Source organism: Ostrinia furnacalis, unplaced genomic scaffold (genome assembly GCF_004193835.3).
Source record: "Ostrinia furnacalis isolate ACB-3 unplaced genomic scaffold, ASM419383v2 OfSCF7590, whole genome shotgun sequence".
In the NCBI taxonomy this organism is placed as follows: domain Eukaryota; kingdom Metazoa; phylum Arthropoda; class Insecta; order Lepidoptera; family Crambidae; genus Ostrinia; species Ostrinia furnacalis.
This window is the reverse complement of record NW_021137829.1, coordinates 422,527-436,941: the sequence shown is the minus strand read 5'-3', so window position 1 is coordinate 436,941 and position 14,415 is coordinate 422,527. Positions and strand designations below refer to the sequence as shown.

The 14,415-nt window shown below is 32.5% G+C and overlaps 1 protein-coding gene across 4 annotated transcripts in view; it reads right to left on the bottom strand.

The window, feature by feature from the left end:
- Positions 1–6,857: 6,857 nt before the first annotated feature.
- Positions 6,858–14,415, bottom strand: part of Hr3 (nuclear hormone receptor 3 ROR-beta) — a 135,922-nt gene continuing 128,364 nt past the window's right edge. For all 4 annotated transcript variants that reach the window (XM_028321996.1, XM_028321997.1, XM_028321999.1 and 1 more), the window contains 6 exons: positions 12,955–13,069; positions 12,353–12,507; positions 11,926–12,034; positions 11,418–11,536; positions 10,844–10,994; positions 6,858–7,786 (listed from right to left, as the gene is read on the bottom strand). In XM_028321996.1, the coding sequence (XP_028177797.1) occupies positions 7,660–7,786; positions 10,844–10,994; positions 11,418–11,536; positions 11,926–12,034; positions 12,353–12,507; positions 12,955–13,069 (776 nt within the window). In that variant the 3' untranslated portion in view covers positions 6,858–7,659. The remainder of the gene's footprint in view (positions 7,787–10,843; positions 10,995–11,417; positions 11,537–11,925; positions 12,035–12,352; positions 12,508–12,954; positions 13,070–14,415) is intronic.

Here is a 14,415-nt window from a genome sequence, read left to right as displayed (position 1 = left end):
TCCTTTTACATTATTTAGATTTACAATGGCATACTTTTAAACTAGCAGAATTTCTTTTGGCAAAATTTCATTCTGAATAATATCGATTAGCATAACGTTTAATTAGTAGCACGATTATTTGGTACCATTCCACTTGGCATACTATGCAGATGGCAGAATTTAGTTTGAAATATTTAAAATATTCTGCATAATATCGATTAGAATAACTTTTATTTAGTACCACGATTATTTGGTACCATTCCACTTGGCATACTATGCAGATGGCAGAATTTCTGCAATATTGAAAATATTCTGCATAATATCGATTGCATGACGTTTATTTAGTATATCCTGTCCAGGAATGTTGCGGAAAACTAATTGTACTAAGTGTACTGTAACTGAAAACATCATTGATAGAAAGAAAGATACATTTATTACAATGGACATCACACAAATACAGGCAATTACATAGACTCATGACAGTGGCACATAATAATGGAAGAAGAAAAAAATAAATAAAAACAAGAGAGTAAACTGAGCAGTGCCACCCATTCACCAACAAGATGCCCACTGCAACGGGACCCCACTTTAATATACCTATGCAGAATGAAATTTTTCCAAAAGAAATTCTGCTATTTTAAAAGTATGCCATTGTAAATTCGGACATAAACATTCTATCAAACCACTTTCAAACAAAAAGCCTTTTTAAAAACGTTCCAGGTACATTGGAACATTATTTTTATTTTATTCAGTCCAAAACGAATTAAAACCATACGATCCAAATGGAATGTCACTTTTTTAGGGTTCCGTAGCCAAAATGGCAAAAACGGAACCCTTATAGTTTCGTCATGTCCGTCTGTCCGTCTGTCCGTCTGTCCGTCTGTCCGTCTGTCCGTCTGTCCGTCTGTCACAGCCGATTTACTCGGAAACTATAAGTACTACAGTGATGAAATTTGATGGGAATATGTGTTGTATGAACCGCTACAAAATTATGACACTAAATAGTAAAAAAAAGAATTGGGGGTGGGGCCCCCCATACATGTAACTGAGGGATGAAAATTTTTTTTCGATGTACATACCCGTGTGGGGTATCAATGGAAAGGTCTTTTAAAATGATATAAAGTTTTCTAAAAAACATTTTTCTTAAAGTGAACGGTTTTTGAGATATCAGCTCTCAAAGTCGTAAAAAGTATGTCCCCCCCCCTCTATTTTTATAACTACGGGGTATAAAATTCTAAAAAAAATAGAGGTGATGCATGCTAATTAACTCTTTCAACGATTTTTGGTTTGATCAAAGTATCTCTTATAGTTTTTGAGATAGGTTGATTAAATTGACATAATAAGTTTATTATATTTGCTGCTACGGAACCCTTTGTGCGCGAGCCCGACTCGCACTTGGCCGGTTTTTTTAACATTTAAAATTAGTTATTTGTAAAACGTTCCAAAATGATTGGATCATTATTTTCATTGTATTCAGTCCAAAACGAATCAAAACATAACGTTCCAAATGGAATGTCACATTATAAGATTTTATTTAGATCTTTTGGATCGTTTTATCATTGGGACCGCTTAATTATTTCATTAATTAGTGTCGTAAGAGAGTCAGTGTCTTCAGCACTAGATAGGGTGACCCAAAATACCTAGCTTGGGCTCGAAAACTCAATTTTGACCACCTTGTGGGTTGGAACGTTGTAGCATAACTACGTCCAGTTCTTCCTAAACGTTCGATTCGTTTTGTTCGTTCGTTTAGGACAAACAATGAGTTTATCGCTATGTACTAAAGGCAAACTTGAAAAACAATTTTATCTACAGGTTTATGTAGTATGTATATGCAGTATGACGCATGGCGGTAGGCTGTTCTTCATAATCTGATAATAGATAGATGCCTTTGTCGCCTCCCACGACACCTTGGAAAAGATAGGGTTTTGCTACTCCAGCACCACAGCTGGATTGATTGCGTTTGAATATTTTTCTGCCGCTGTCGTTCAGTTCTCCGAAACCTGCTCCATTTTTTCGTTTCCTTAGATGTGCCTCCAGTTCAGTGAGTTTCACGTCAGTCAACAATGTGCGCATGTTATAAGTTGCCAAGGCCAACGATCATCGGGGTTGATACCCTGGCATCTGCCAATGATTCTTCGCACCCTTACCGTTACCGTGACTGAGTAGTCCAGGATAGTAGGGCTGCCGGGGACTACATGTCGTTTTTTGGATTTCATTCCCTTGAGGGGTTTTTACCTTAATCGGCATGCTTGGAAGGCGAGTCGGCGATCGCAATAAATGACATGAATCCAATATAAAATATCCTCTTGAATCGGATGCCTTAGTCGCCTCTTACGAAACCCTCAGGAAGAGATGGGGCATTACTATTCTAGGACAGCAGTCAGGTTGCCTGGTCTAGTTCTACTGCTAGTATGTTTGTGTTTTAATATTTTTCTGCCGCTATCGTTCACAATCCTTCCGAAACCTGCTCAATTCTTTTTCTCGGGGTAACTGTTACCTTAAATATTTGCCACGCTTGTTTATGTGTAGTTGTAATTTTTTACCACTGGTTTTTCGTTTAGGACCAACAATGAATTTCTTGCTATGCAAACTTGGAAGATAATTTTAACTATACACAGTGTTTTACGCAGTATGGAAGGGTTAGCAGAAAATAAATAATGTATAATAAAATAATACAATCTGAATCCATTTCGGAAAAACTTACAGCACTCGATCTATACGTAGAGGTTTTCGGCACAGGTTCCTTTGATAGGCTTATGACTTCATAAGGAGTTTCACTAAGTTTCTTCTAGAAACAGCGCACGTACCTACCTAAAATTAAATAAATATATTGAGCGATAGTTTTATGTAGTATGTATGATGCGGTAGGATCATGCCTATCATAATCCTCCGGTGTCGGGATCCCTTTGTCGCCTCTTATGACACCCTTAGGAAGATATGGGGCGTTGCTATTCTAGGACCACAAGATAGATTACCTGTTTTTTTATTTGTAATATTTTTGGGTTCGTTCATAGTTCTTCCAAAACCTGATCAATTCTTCCTCTAGTTCGGCGAGTTTCACATCGGTTTTAAGTTGATAAGGACAAAGTGTGGTGCTATTCTAGGACCACAAGATAGGTTATCTTGGAGGATAATAATAACACGGTTTGGCGATCGCAGTATATCATGATATCAAATGGGATGCTGTTGTCGGTCCTCTGAGATCTGAAGTCAATAGTATGGTATTTGGCAACACACAAACACTATTAAAAAGGTATACCTTGCCAACGTTTCAACTCGGTTGCACGAGTCATCTCTGGGATCTGTATCCCTCTGTCGCGTCTTACGACATTCTCGGGAAGAGATAGGGTAGTACTATTCTAGGACCTTGTGTGTGTGTATTGTTACAGGTTATATTAATAAATGGATGCTGGCAGCGCAGCCCTGTCGATGTAGAATCCTTTTCTTTGGAAGCCCGGTGTCCAGTAGTGAAGCTAAGAACGTCACATTTTTGCCAGTTAATTATGTAATTTGGTTTCAATATTTCTTTCTTTCGTGAAAAACAAAAGAAATTAGACAATAACAGGTTTATTAACAAAAATTTATATAGCATAAAAAAAAATATTTTTAAGAGTTGCTACTCGGCTGTGGGGACTTCCACATTTATTTATTCCTTTTGTGCGATTTTCCTTTCTTTTTTCGTCACGCCTCTGAGCTGTCTTCAGGTGGCTGAGATAGGCAACGCTTGGTAGAAGTTTTTCGCATTTCCTACCAAAAAAATTAGATAAGAATCGTTAACCTTGTTCCTGAACCAAATGGCACTCCAAAGTTTTGTAATGGTTCTTTGTAAAACATTTATATAATTTAGCTCCAATTGTCTTTGTATTTCTTTAAAAATATTTATCTATTGTTATACTTTTTCTGGGATCGGACGATTTCTTTCTCCATTATCGTTTACTTAATGTTAAAGGTGTATAAAAATGGGGTGTGTACAAATAAAACACGTCTCCTTGCAAGTGATTCGAGAATAATAATAAAAACAATAACATTTATTTACTATTGGTTATCAAACTCCACGTTAACTATACTTAGGTACAAGGTTTTGTATTGTGTTCATAAATCAACAAAGCTTATGCATAGAACGATCGAAGGTTGCCAAATCCAGGATTTATATATTTGAGAACCAAAATGTATAATAAAATCAAAGATAAAAAGGTTTGTCTGCATTACAATACAACTTTCGATCGACCCACACACATAAATATGTATGTTCTCATATATTGAATTTCTTTACATATATATTATGTTTTATATTTGTTCATCTTCACAATATGTTCAGGTAATGTGTAAAAATACTTAATACTTTTCAATAACAAATCAATATCATTATAATATAAATCATCTTATAGAAAAACAATATACAAAAATTGTTTTTTATTATATTTCACTATGTTTTAAGTAAGATACCCGTAAATCCGGCATCGTAAAAAATAGAAGCTCTTCTCAAATCATTTTTTTAATAAAAAAAACGATAGATTGCTAAAGAAAACAATTTGTACAAGTAATCTACAACACACAAACTTTCATTTTTTACCGATTATTCCCGTGTTTATCACTCTTGCACTTCCAAAATACATTTTTATTTAATTTTTAATATACTAAACGTTACGTGTCCAAATCTATATTTAAATTTTAGTGAAAATTTAGCAAAACATAGTACAAAAGTTTAGAAATACCTACAAATACTACCCAGCGTTAAAACGTACCCTATTTCTATCTCTATCGTACTATACTCTTCGTACGCGTGCGAAAGGGACAAAATACGCATCTTGTTATTCACTCTCCATACTTCTGCACCAATAGAAGTCTACATATTAAAATTCTCTAATAGAATGGACACGGCTTTTTAAACAAATGAAGTCAGCACTGCTTTAGTTTCATTTATTTAGGGCAGGCCTCGAGTTTTTCTTAGATGTTACATTTATTTTCATATTCATCTGGAATTGAATGAAACAAAAGACATACATTACGTTTTAACTGTTCGTTGATATTTTCAGAGAAACAGGGTAAAGAAAATAAATAGTGGTTTTCATGGAAATTACTTTTTATCATTCACTCGAGGCATTAATTTAGTAATTTTGGATATTCAGCCGAATTTCAGTCTTAGTGCTCTAAACGTTATTGTTTTAAATTAATACCCAATGGGAAATGCCCAAATCTTAACTCTATTAGAAAAAAACTAAGTATAACTTAAATATAAGTTACACAAATAAAAGTCTTTAAAATTATGTAAAACCAGATTATTTCCAAAGACACAAAAGTGATTTCAGATTCGATTTCTGAATCTTTACTTTAGGTACATAAAAGTTTTGTATCTTCACTTTCCTTACAAATATCATAAATACAATAGCGTTAATGTATTTTTGAAATGTTGAAGTGAGAGATAATATTATTCAAATTATGACAAATTCTTCTTTTGAGAAAATTAGAATTTAAAATAATTTATAAGCTTTTTAAATAAAGTTTAAAACTGGTAGCTGAGTTAGGCATCGCCCATCCAAATTCGAATGATTCTATTTTACTAAAACGTGCGCCTAAATTTTATTATAATTATTTAAAAAAATGCATGTATGCATATTTTCTGAACAATTTTGTGTTTAATTCTTTAAATCACTTGTTAATATGTTTAATTCTTTTCGAAAATATTAACAGTAGTCAAAACAAATGAGAAATATAGTTTATGATATTATATTTTAAAATAATATTTTGAACCACCCGTATATTTTTATCTCTATTATGTTTCTCACTATTTATGACTGATTAATCCTATGTTAATATAATTTCATGTAAAATAATAGTGCAATCTATTATATAACGCAAAATAAGGTAAAAAAAAGCGATCAAAGAAAAAATAAAACAAAAAAATTATAGACAATAACAGATTTATTAACAAAAAATTATAAATATATATAATATATATAAAGGAAACTATATATCTCACTCGACAATACAAGAATAGAGATTCTTGTATTGGCCAGTGCTAAATATAGTTTCCATAAAAAGAATGTAAAATTAAAAATAACCCATTAAACCTTATAATAATATTTAATATAAAATACATATGATTAATAGCTATTTACAAATACGAGTTAAGATTTATACTTTTTAACATTAAATATAAACCAGTCTATATGTAAAAGGCTATTTGACAAAACTTAGCGTAGTGTTAGAAAAATGATGGTTATTAATATTTCTAATTAATAAGCAGGCAATTTCTAATAAAAACTAACAAAAAAATATAAAAAAATAACTAAAAATACATTTATTCGTGGTACGTACAAAATAAGACGCGTTAAGCTGTTATAAGGTATATTACGTATACTGTTTTGTTTTATAGAAATAAAAAAATACAACAATGCAATTATTATGCTTTTAGTCTTGTGTTTTCTCATATTATGCAAAAAATGTGAGATATCATCCAAAAATGGCACCCAAGCGAAGAAATGTGCAAAAAATGAGATCAATTTACATTTCTATAAAAAGTAAATAAAATTGCCTGCTTTCAGTACAACGAAATTTGTCCGTAATGTTATTTATTTTTAAAATGTCCATGAAAATTCTGGAAGATTTAAACTCAAATGTGAATTTGACTATAAAACTCAATCTCTTTCACAGCCCAGGGATATGATAAGAATAGATTGTTTTATTAGAGTCGTGTTACCTGAAATTGGCAGTTTAACTGCTAAAGAACCAAAACCAATAACAAATCAATCCGGGAGTACTAGAGTCGGACTGATAGTGTTATTGATTTGTGTCTCAAGCCAAATTCACATTTAAGTTTAAAAATACCTCACAGAATTTGTCTTAATGATGATTTTACGACTAAATTTTGTTCTGCATTCTTCTTCAAATGGCTGACTTAGCGAACCGCGAAAACGGTTCGCAATTCATTAAATTGATTTTGAACTAAAAATCGTTTATATTAATATAAAAAAACAAAAAGCTAACGAAATACATAAATGGGCAGTATCGTTTACTCTTAATTTACAACTTATACAAAATCTACATTGAAAAGGAAAAAAACATCAATAATATAATCATTTGAAATAAATAACAAGTTACAATTCTCTTTTTAAAAAAACTGTTAAAAATAAAGACTTATTATAACGAATCGCTTAAAACAAAGTGTGATATTACCTCGCTACAATCGTTATAACTCCTTTATTTATTTCTTAATAAAAACTCTATTTCTATTATTATATCTTTATATAATAATTATTATTTCTTCATCAAAGTTACATACAATTTATGATAATTAATTACGTTATTTTCATATGAGCATACAACAACCTTGGTTCTTGTATACTCATGCGAAGATCCAGAAAACAGGTTTCATTTTGTTAAGAAATAAAACCGTAACAAAAAATATAATTCTGAAATTCCAAAACCCCGAACAGCCGCAACGAATCTAATTATATTCATGAAGGTTAAATAAACTTTAAATATTAATATTGTACGTACGTACCTATACGTAAATATCTTGTAACAGTCTCAAAGTACATACATACAATTATAAATAGGTTAACAATGTTTTGTTGCGGACATCCGAGGTTTTGTTGGGACTGTCGTGCAGTCTAAACGACAGTAGCGGATCGTTTTGTCGATCCTGGAGCCCTTTTCCGTGGACAGCGTACGTGGGACTTAACCGTGGGTATAGTCCAGTACACTGTCAAGGGAGAATAGCTCCTTGTACAGAGCCGGGAAAACGTGGTGTGGGTGTGCAGCCTTGAAGCGACATAACGCCTCAAGGTGCATCAGGGACAGCTCTCTGTAAAGAAAAAAAATCAGTATTTAAATCACATTCTTATTTCTCGTAAAAAATGTCGGTTCACGCGCGTTTTATACAACCCGCGCGATTTTTGCTAGACTCCTTTTTGTCTGCACGTAAACGCACTATTTTAAAGCGAGAGAATTAAGCGCTAGAAATAGCGTTTGCTCACGCATTTTTAAATACATAAATGTGAAATGTTTTAAAGAGCCTAAAGTTGGGGAAAATGTCTTAATTCATGGGTTTCAGCTGCTATGTCTAAGTTCTTTAAGAATGGTCTGATTTTTTTCAAGTAAATAACTATTTTTAGGTTTTCTTACTAAGTTTTTTGGGAATTTGGTGAGTTACTTTTCACTTTTGTCAGCGTGTCTCATTGATGATGTTCTTTCTAAATATGTCCTGCCCAGTTCTCGTCCTTTTGTTTTCGAGTAAGGTACACGATTATAACTATTTTCAGCTTTTATTACTAAGTTTTTTGGGAATCTGTCTAGTTTTCAATTCTTCTTACTTTTGTTATAATTATTAGACGATTTTTACTATTTACTGGACATATTTTGTCCAGATTTTGCTTTTTGTTTTTTAGTGTTCATTAGTTATACGATTATAATATTTTCAGCTGTTAGGACTAAGTTTTTAGGGAATCTGGCTATTTTTCTATTCTTCGTATTTTCGTTATGATGATTATACGAATATAACTATTTTCAGCTGTTATAACTAAGTTCTTTATAAAATATTGTCAGTTCTCGCCTTTTTGTTTTCGAGTAAGGTACACGATTATAACGTCTTGTATTTTCAGCATTTATTACTAAGTTTTTTGGGAATATGTCTAGTTTTCAATTCTTCTAATTTTTGTTATAATAATTAGCCTATTAAACTACTTTTTACAGTGGCTATAACTAAGTTCTTAGGAAATATCTTTGTTTTCGTATAAATTATGAGTTATACGATTATAACTATTTTCAGCTGTTATGACTAAGTTTTTAGGAATTCCATTCGTACTCGTAGTATTATAACTATTTTCAAGTGGGCCTAAACTTTTAAATTAAGTCCTCTGTCCTTAAAACAAGTGTCAACAATAGTATAACGTACAAAATGTATGTTATTGATTTTTTGTATATCAAGAATAGTTTAGCAGTTTATATAAATTAATCTATTTCTTTTTATCCTTTTTCCTAAAATTGGGAAGAAAATATTTCTATGGTTCTCAATATTTTAGATTGTATTGTTTAATACTAAAATTGTATACAGATAGATCTTATTATGGGTTTCATCTGTTACTAGCGTATTCTTCGGGCGTGCAGAACATCAAGGTTTTCAGGGAATTCATGAACTGTTTTGTACCATCAATTGATAATACTTATTACTAAGTTGTAACTATTGGAGACCAACATTGTCCACAATAATAGTATAATAAATAAATCTATATCTACTGTTTATATTCGGATACCATTTCATTATTGTATCGACTGAAAAAAACATAATAATGGGCATGGCTATTACTACTAAGTTTTACTGTTTAAGACCAATTTTATTGATTTTTGGATATCAATTACCTATTGTTCAGTGGTGTCTATAAACATCTATTTTTCTTTATTTTTCATTTCATTTTCAATAGTCTTTTGTCAACTGTTATTACTAAGTTTTACTGTTTAAGACTAAAATTGTGTACAGTAACATATTCAATGGGTTCAGCTGTTACTACCACATATTTCACGAAGTTCTTAGGAAAAATATAATTTATATTAATACGAAAATCAAATGCTCTCCAGCCGTTATTACTAAGTTTTAATGTTTTACGCCCGTATTCACAAACATTACTATGAGGTCTCTCAGTGCGCGTGGACGCACAGGGTGGCACACGAACCAATCACAGAGCTCTATTCAACGCCGTGCGTTCGATTTGCTGCTTCATTTAAGCAAGCATCGTTTGTAAATACGGACGTAAGACTAAAATTGTATACAAAAGGATGTTTTAATGGGTTTCAACTGTTACTACATATTTTACAGTATCATGGTTCCGTAGAAAACAAATAAAATGGCAATCAAAAGTTTTACCACAGAATAATAAACAGTACTAGTTTTACTGTCAAACTAATGTTGTCCATAACTTATGTACTTTTAGTATTTTAACCACATTGTGTGTATTAGGGAAGAAAATCTTTCATTATTAGATTTATGTGCATTATTTTATTACCAATTTCTATGTCAAAAATTGTCATGGCTAGAATTTGGAACCATGTTGCGAATAAAAATTTGTTTTATCTATCAATTGTTGTTTTAGTTATTGACCTAACATAACATAATATCCAAATGATCACAGCTGAAAACATTGCACAACTCAATATATTTACAATAAAACTGAAAAATATTATACCTTTATACCTATTTAGCAAGGTAGAAAGGTAACCCAAATCGTGGGTTCGAATCCCGCCTTAGGCAGTTCAATTTTTTCAAGTTACGAATACCTATTTATAATTTTCAAAGTACCTAGGTATCCTAAAGTAAATAAATCGATAGAGGTGCTTTAGATAATGACCGTCGAATTTCTGTGTCATGAATCGAAACCAGACATTCATAAGAGTTTAAGTTCAACATTCAAATTTTAATATTTTTTGCATACAAGTGTAAATATTTTAAGTCTAGTCTAAAATTTTGTAAAAAAATAAGCAATATAATAATAAATAAGCTTCAGTTGTTCTAAAATACTTTTTTATAATAGTTAAATATTTAATACACTGAGTTTCAAAACGTCTGGCCAGTTGGGAGTATAAACTAAATCCTCAATTTGCCTCTGCTAAATTAGAAAGTCGCGCTCCTGCAGTGGACACTAAACCTAACGATGATTTATTTTATCTAACTGACATAGTGATCTATCAACGCACAGCCCAAACCACTGGACGGATCGGCCTGAAATTTGGCATGCAGGTAGATGTTATGACGTAGGCATCCGCTAAGAAAGGATTTTACGAAACTCCACCCCTAAGGTGGTAAAATGGGATACACGCGTACGATGTCGCGTGCGACCGCTAGTGTATGATAAAAATGTTAAATACGTACCGATATGTTGGTATCTTCGTAAGCAGAGTGTCCAGCACAGTCACGTCTCCCTTCAAGGGCGCATGGTTGGTCTCAATCTCGTGCCTCATAGCAGCCATTGACATGTTGAAGAGGCACTGGATCTCAGGGTTGCCTCGGACGCCGTGTCGTTCTGGAAAGTTAAGGTAATATCATTAACAACTGGTGACAATAAAAATATGTGGCAATAACCCAATAATATCGGTTTCGGACTGGCCAAATAATAAAAATAAATAATACAAAATCGAATCGAGATCCGAGGAACGTGGGTTCGAACCCTGCTTGAAGGAAATAATTTTAAGTGATAATCTAAAGGGAACTAATCGAATTCATATTAGAATATAAAATTGGATATCTTTTTTCGTATTTTATATAATATCTGTGTAGCTTGATTAAAAATAATTCAGCAAAAGAAAGAAGATAATATAATGTAATCATTAAAATATCTTTCTTTTTTTCTTTGTATTTATTATAGGATTTTGATATCTCATTCTTCATAGTTGTAGAAAAAACTACATTTAGAGGAATATTAAAATTAAATATAATTTTTTCTTACCTGGCCAGAGAAGCACGAGGCTCTGGTACAGCGCGAGCTCAGTCTCAGTCAGCTTGAGTCGCGCTATTGTCTTCGCGGCGTCGAATATTCCCACCACCAGAGCCATGTCACGGGGATCACTGAAAATGCAGAAAAATGGCTTAAAAATCATCCTTATATTTTAGTAAATAAGGTTGTTTGATAGGACGACAAAAACCATCCTTATACTTTGGTAAAGTGTTGTCTAATAGGACGATTAAAGATTTTAAAATGTTTACATTGAGGACTTGGCTTGAGTGTACCTACTTCTTAATTTATCTTCAAGTTTACGTTATACCCTTGGATTCTAGTTTACTAATTTTCTAAAGTTATTGAGGATTGGAAAATTTCAGAACTTTTATAATTTGTTAGGTTTTAAGCTTCTAGCTTATTACGTTTCTGAACTTTTATGCGTTGCCATTTTGCATAAAGACTTAAGACGCCTCAAACAAAATAAATGTAACTTAATATACGATTAAATGTAACTCACCGCGCGTGGACGCATTCTCTGATCGGCAGAACGACATCGCCGTACAACACTTGGTCACGGTTCACGTCAATCAGTCTCGAAAGGCGCACGATGGCCAACTCGAACGAACCTAATATACAAATAAATGTAAATAAATAAAAGTTTTGTATATATTATGTATATTCCCTACGTTTCTTCATTTATCTGAAAATATTCATAACATTTTTCTTCGTGTTTAAAGGCAAGTTAGAGAAAGAATTATTTACGTGTTAAATTGGCTTCATCATTAAAATATAAAATAAATAATTAGTTCATTTTATCATTATCATTACTTACACTTAACCGTCACCACTAACTACAGTCGAATCTTTATGCAACCCCAGTTTTTCCGTGTCATTAAGACCGAAAAAAGAAAAAACAGTAAAATGATTGGAACGATGATACTCACCTGACTTTAAAAGCAGTATTTGGTCGTCCTGGGTGAGTTTCATGAACCCAGGTATGAGTTTTGCGAACTCAATGATATTCTGAATCATCCCGGTGAGCTTGTCGGCGCAGTCCAGCCACATCTCTTCATAAGTCATCGAGTTGTAAAATAAAAGTCTGGAACAAATTCATTTGGGCATATTGTAGACTTATTTGTACACCTTCTTCTTCTTATTAAATAGCATTATTGACAACCGATTTTAAACATAAAATGCGTCTATTAGATTGAACTCATATAAATGAAGTCTACTTTTTGTGTATAGGCACTTAGTTTAATTCATAAATGTATATTTTTTTCAATTATACAGGGTTAAGTAGAAAACGTTAATTTTGCTGCCACATAAAAATACATAGAACCAACAGAGTCAACATTAGGTACAGTATCAGTCATATGATAAGAATAAGGTAAAATAAAATTGTAGAGTTTAATGAGAGTTCATAAAACATCAATCTATTGACGTTGTTTGACAATACAAACCTCAGTCATAAACTAAGTACAAAAAATGACCATTTTACAATTTAATGATACATCATTAATTCGTAAAATAATGATAAAACACTCACTTAGACACATCTGGTGGTTTCCTGAACATCTCGTGGATGAACTCCAGCTTGGGGTTGGTGTTCGCGTGGGCTTCAGCCAGGCTCTTCACCAGGACCTTGCTGATGTCACCTTCGGCTGGAAAGATGATGATGACGTTAGATGATGAAATAATACACCTAGGTAAGTACGCCTACTATCTATTTGCCTCTGGTAAAGAGAGAGTTGTGCTCGTGCAGTGGAGAATAAAATAACCCTGATGATGATGATTTTGTTAGATGATTGAATTGTTATATTAGCTAGGTAAGTACGCCTCTCAAACATTATGTTTTCCTCTGTTAAATCAGAGAGAGTCGTGCTCCTGCATTGGAGAATAAAAGGACCCTGATGATGATGTTGGTGATGACTAATAATTGAGGGGGAATTATAAATTTGATTTGATAGTTGAGATAACAGACTTAGAGTAGTCGCACATCGTTGATTTTTCGTCGGCCGATAGTTTAGTCGGGCAGTTGATCAGTATGGGCATGTATGGGAGTGCGCACACTACGCCGATTCGATTTGGCCGATTCTTCATACAAAATAAAATCGGGCCCAACTATCAGCCAACTAAAAATCAATGGTGTGCGCCTTCTCTTATAGCACACCAAACGCTTAAAATAACTTCCAAATTGATCACATTACTGTACCTCTAGTACGAAAAACTTTCGAGCGTTTCGTTTGCGTATTCAAAGTGTCATCGAAAAATTTTGTATGAAAAATTAAACAGCGCCCCCTATATTATAGCCGCCCTAGGGGGCGCTGTTTAATTTTTCATACAAACTTTTTCGATGACACTTTGAATACGCAAACGAAACGAACTCGAAAGTTTTTCGTACTAGAGGTACTGTATTAAAAGATGTTTATTACAATTTAACCTACTGTATACAAAAATACATGAAAATAACAATAAATTAAAAAAAAAACTATTTACATGCTAAAAATAAACAAAAGAAATTAAATAAATAATTATAAAAATATAAAAAAGCTGTATACAATAATAAAAACACATCTATCTACGGCTGTAAATTAAAATAAAAAATGTTACAGTCACAATGACAGATTGACAGATTGACAGGTTGACAGGTTTCCGACAGGATCATGTCAACATAAACTAAAATTTCGTGATGATTTTTTATTAAAATATATTATGATCGATCCTATGTCAGCATTCGTGCTCGGTTCCTGCTTATTCGCTTGTTGGCGTAAGTATAAAAAAATATTATTATTATGTCAAAGTATAAATCATTAATTTAAACCTCCACCATTTCTTAGGAGAACTTCAGTTAAATCTACAAGGTCTTATACCATTATTCTTTCACCATATTATTATTCTTTCTTTCTCTTTCTTTAAAAACAGACATACAGTATTCAACTCAAGTAGGTAATAGAATCCCATAATAAATGACAAGTACTAATAATTACTATAATGGGAACTAGAGGTG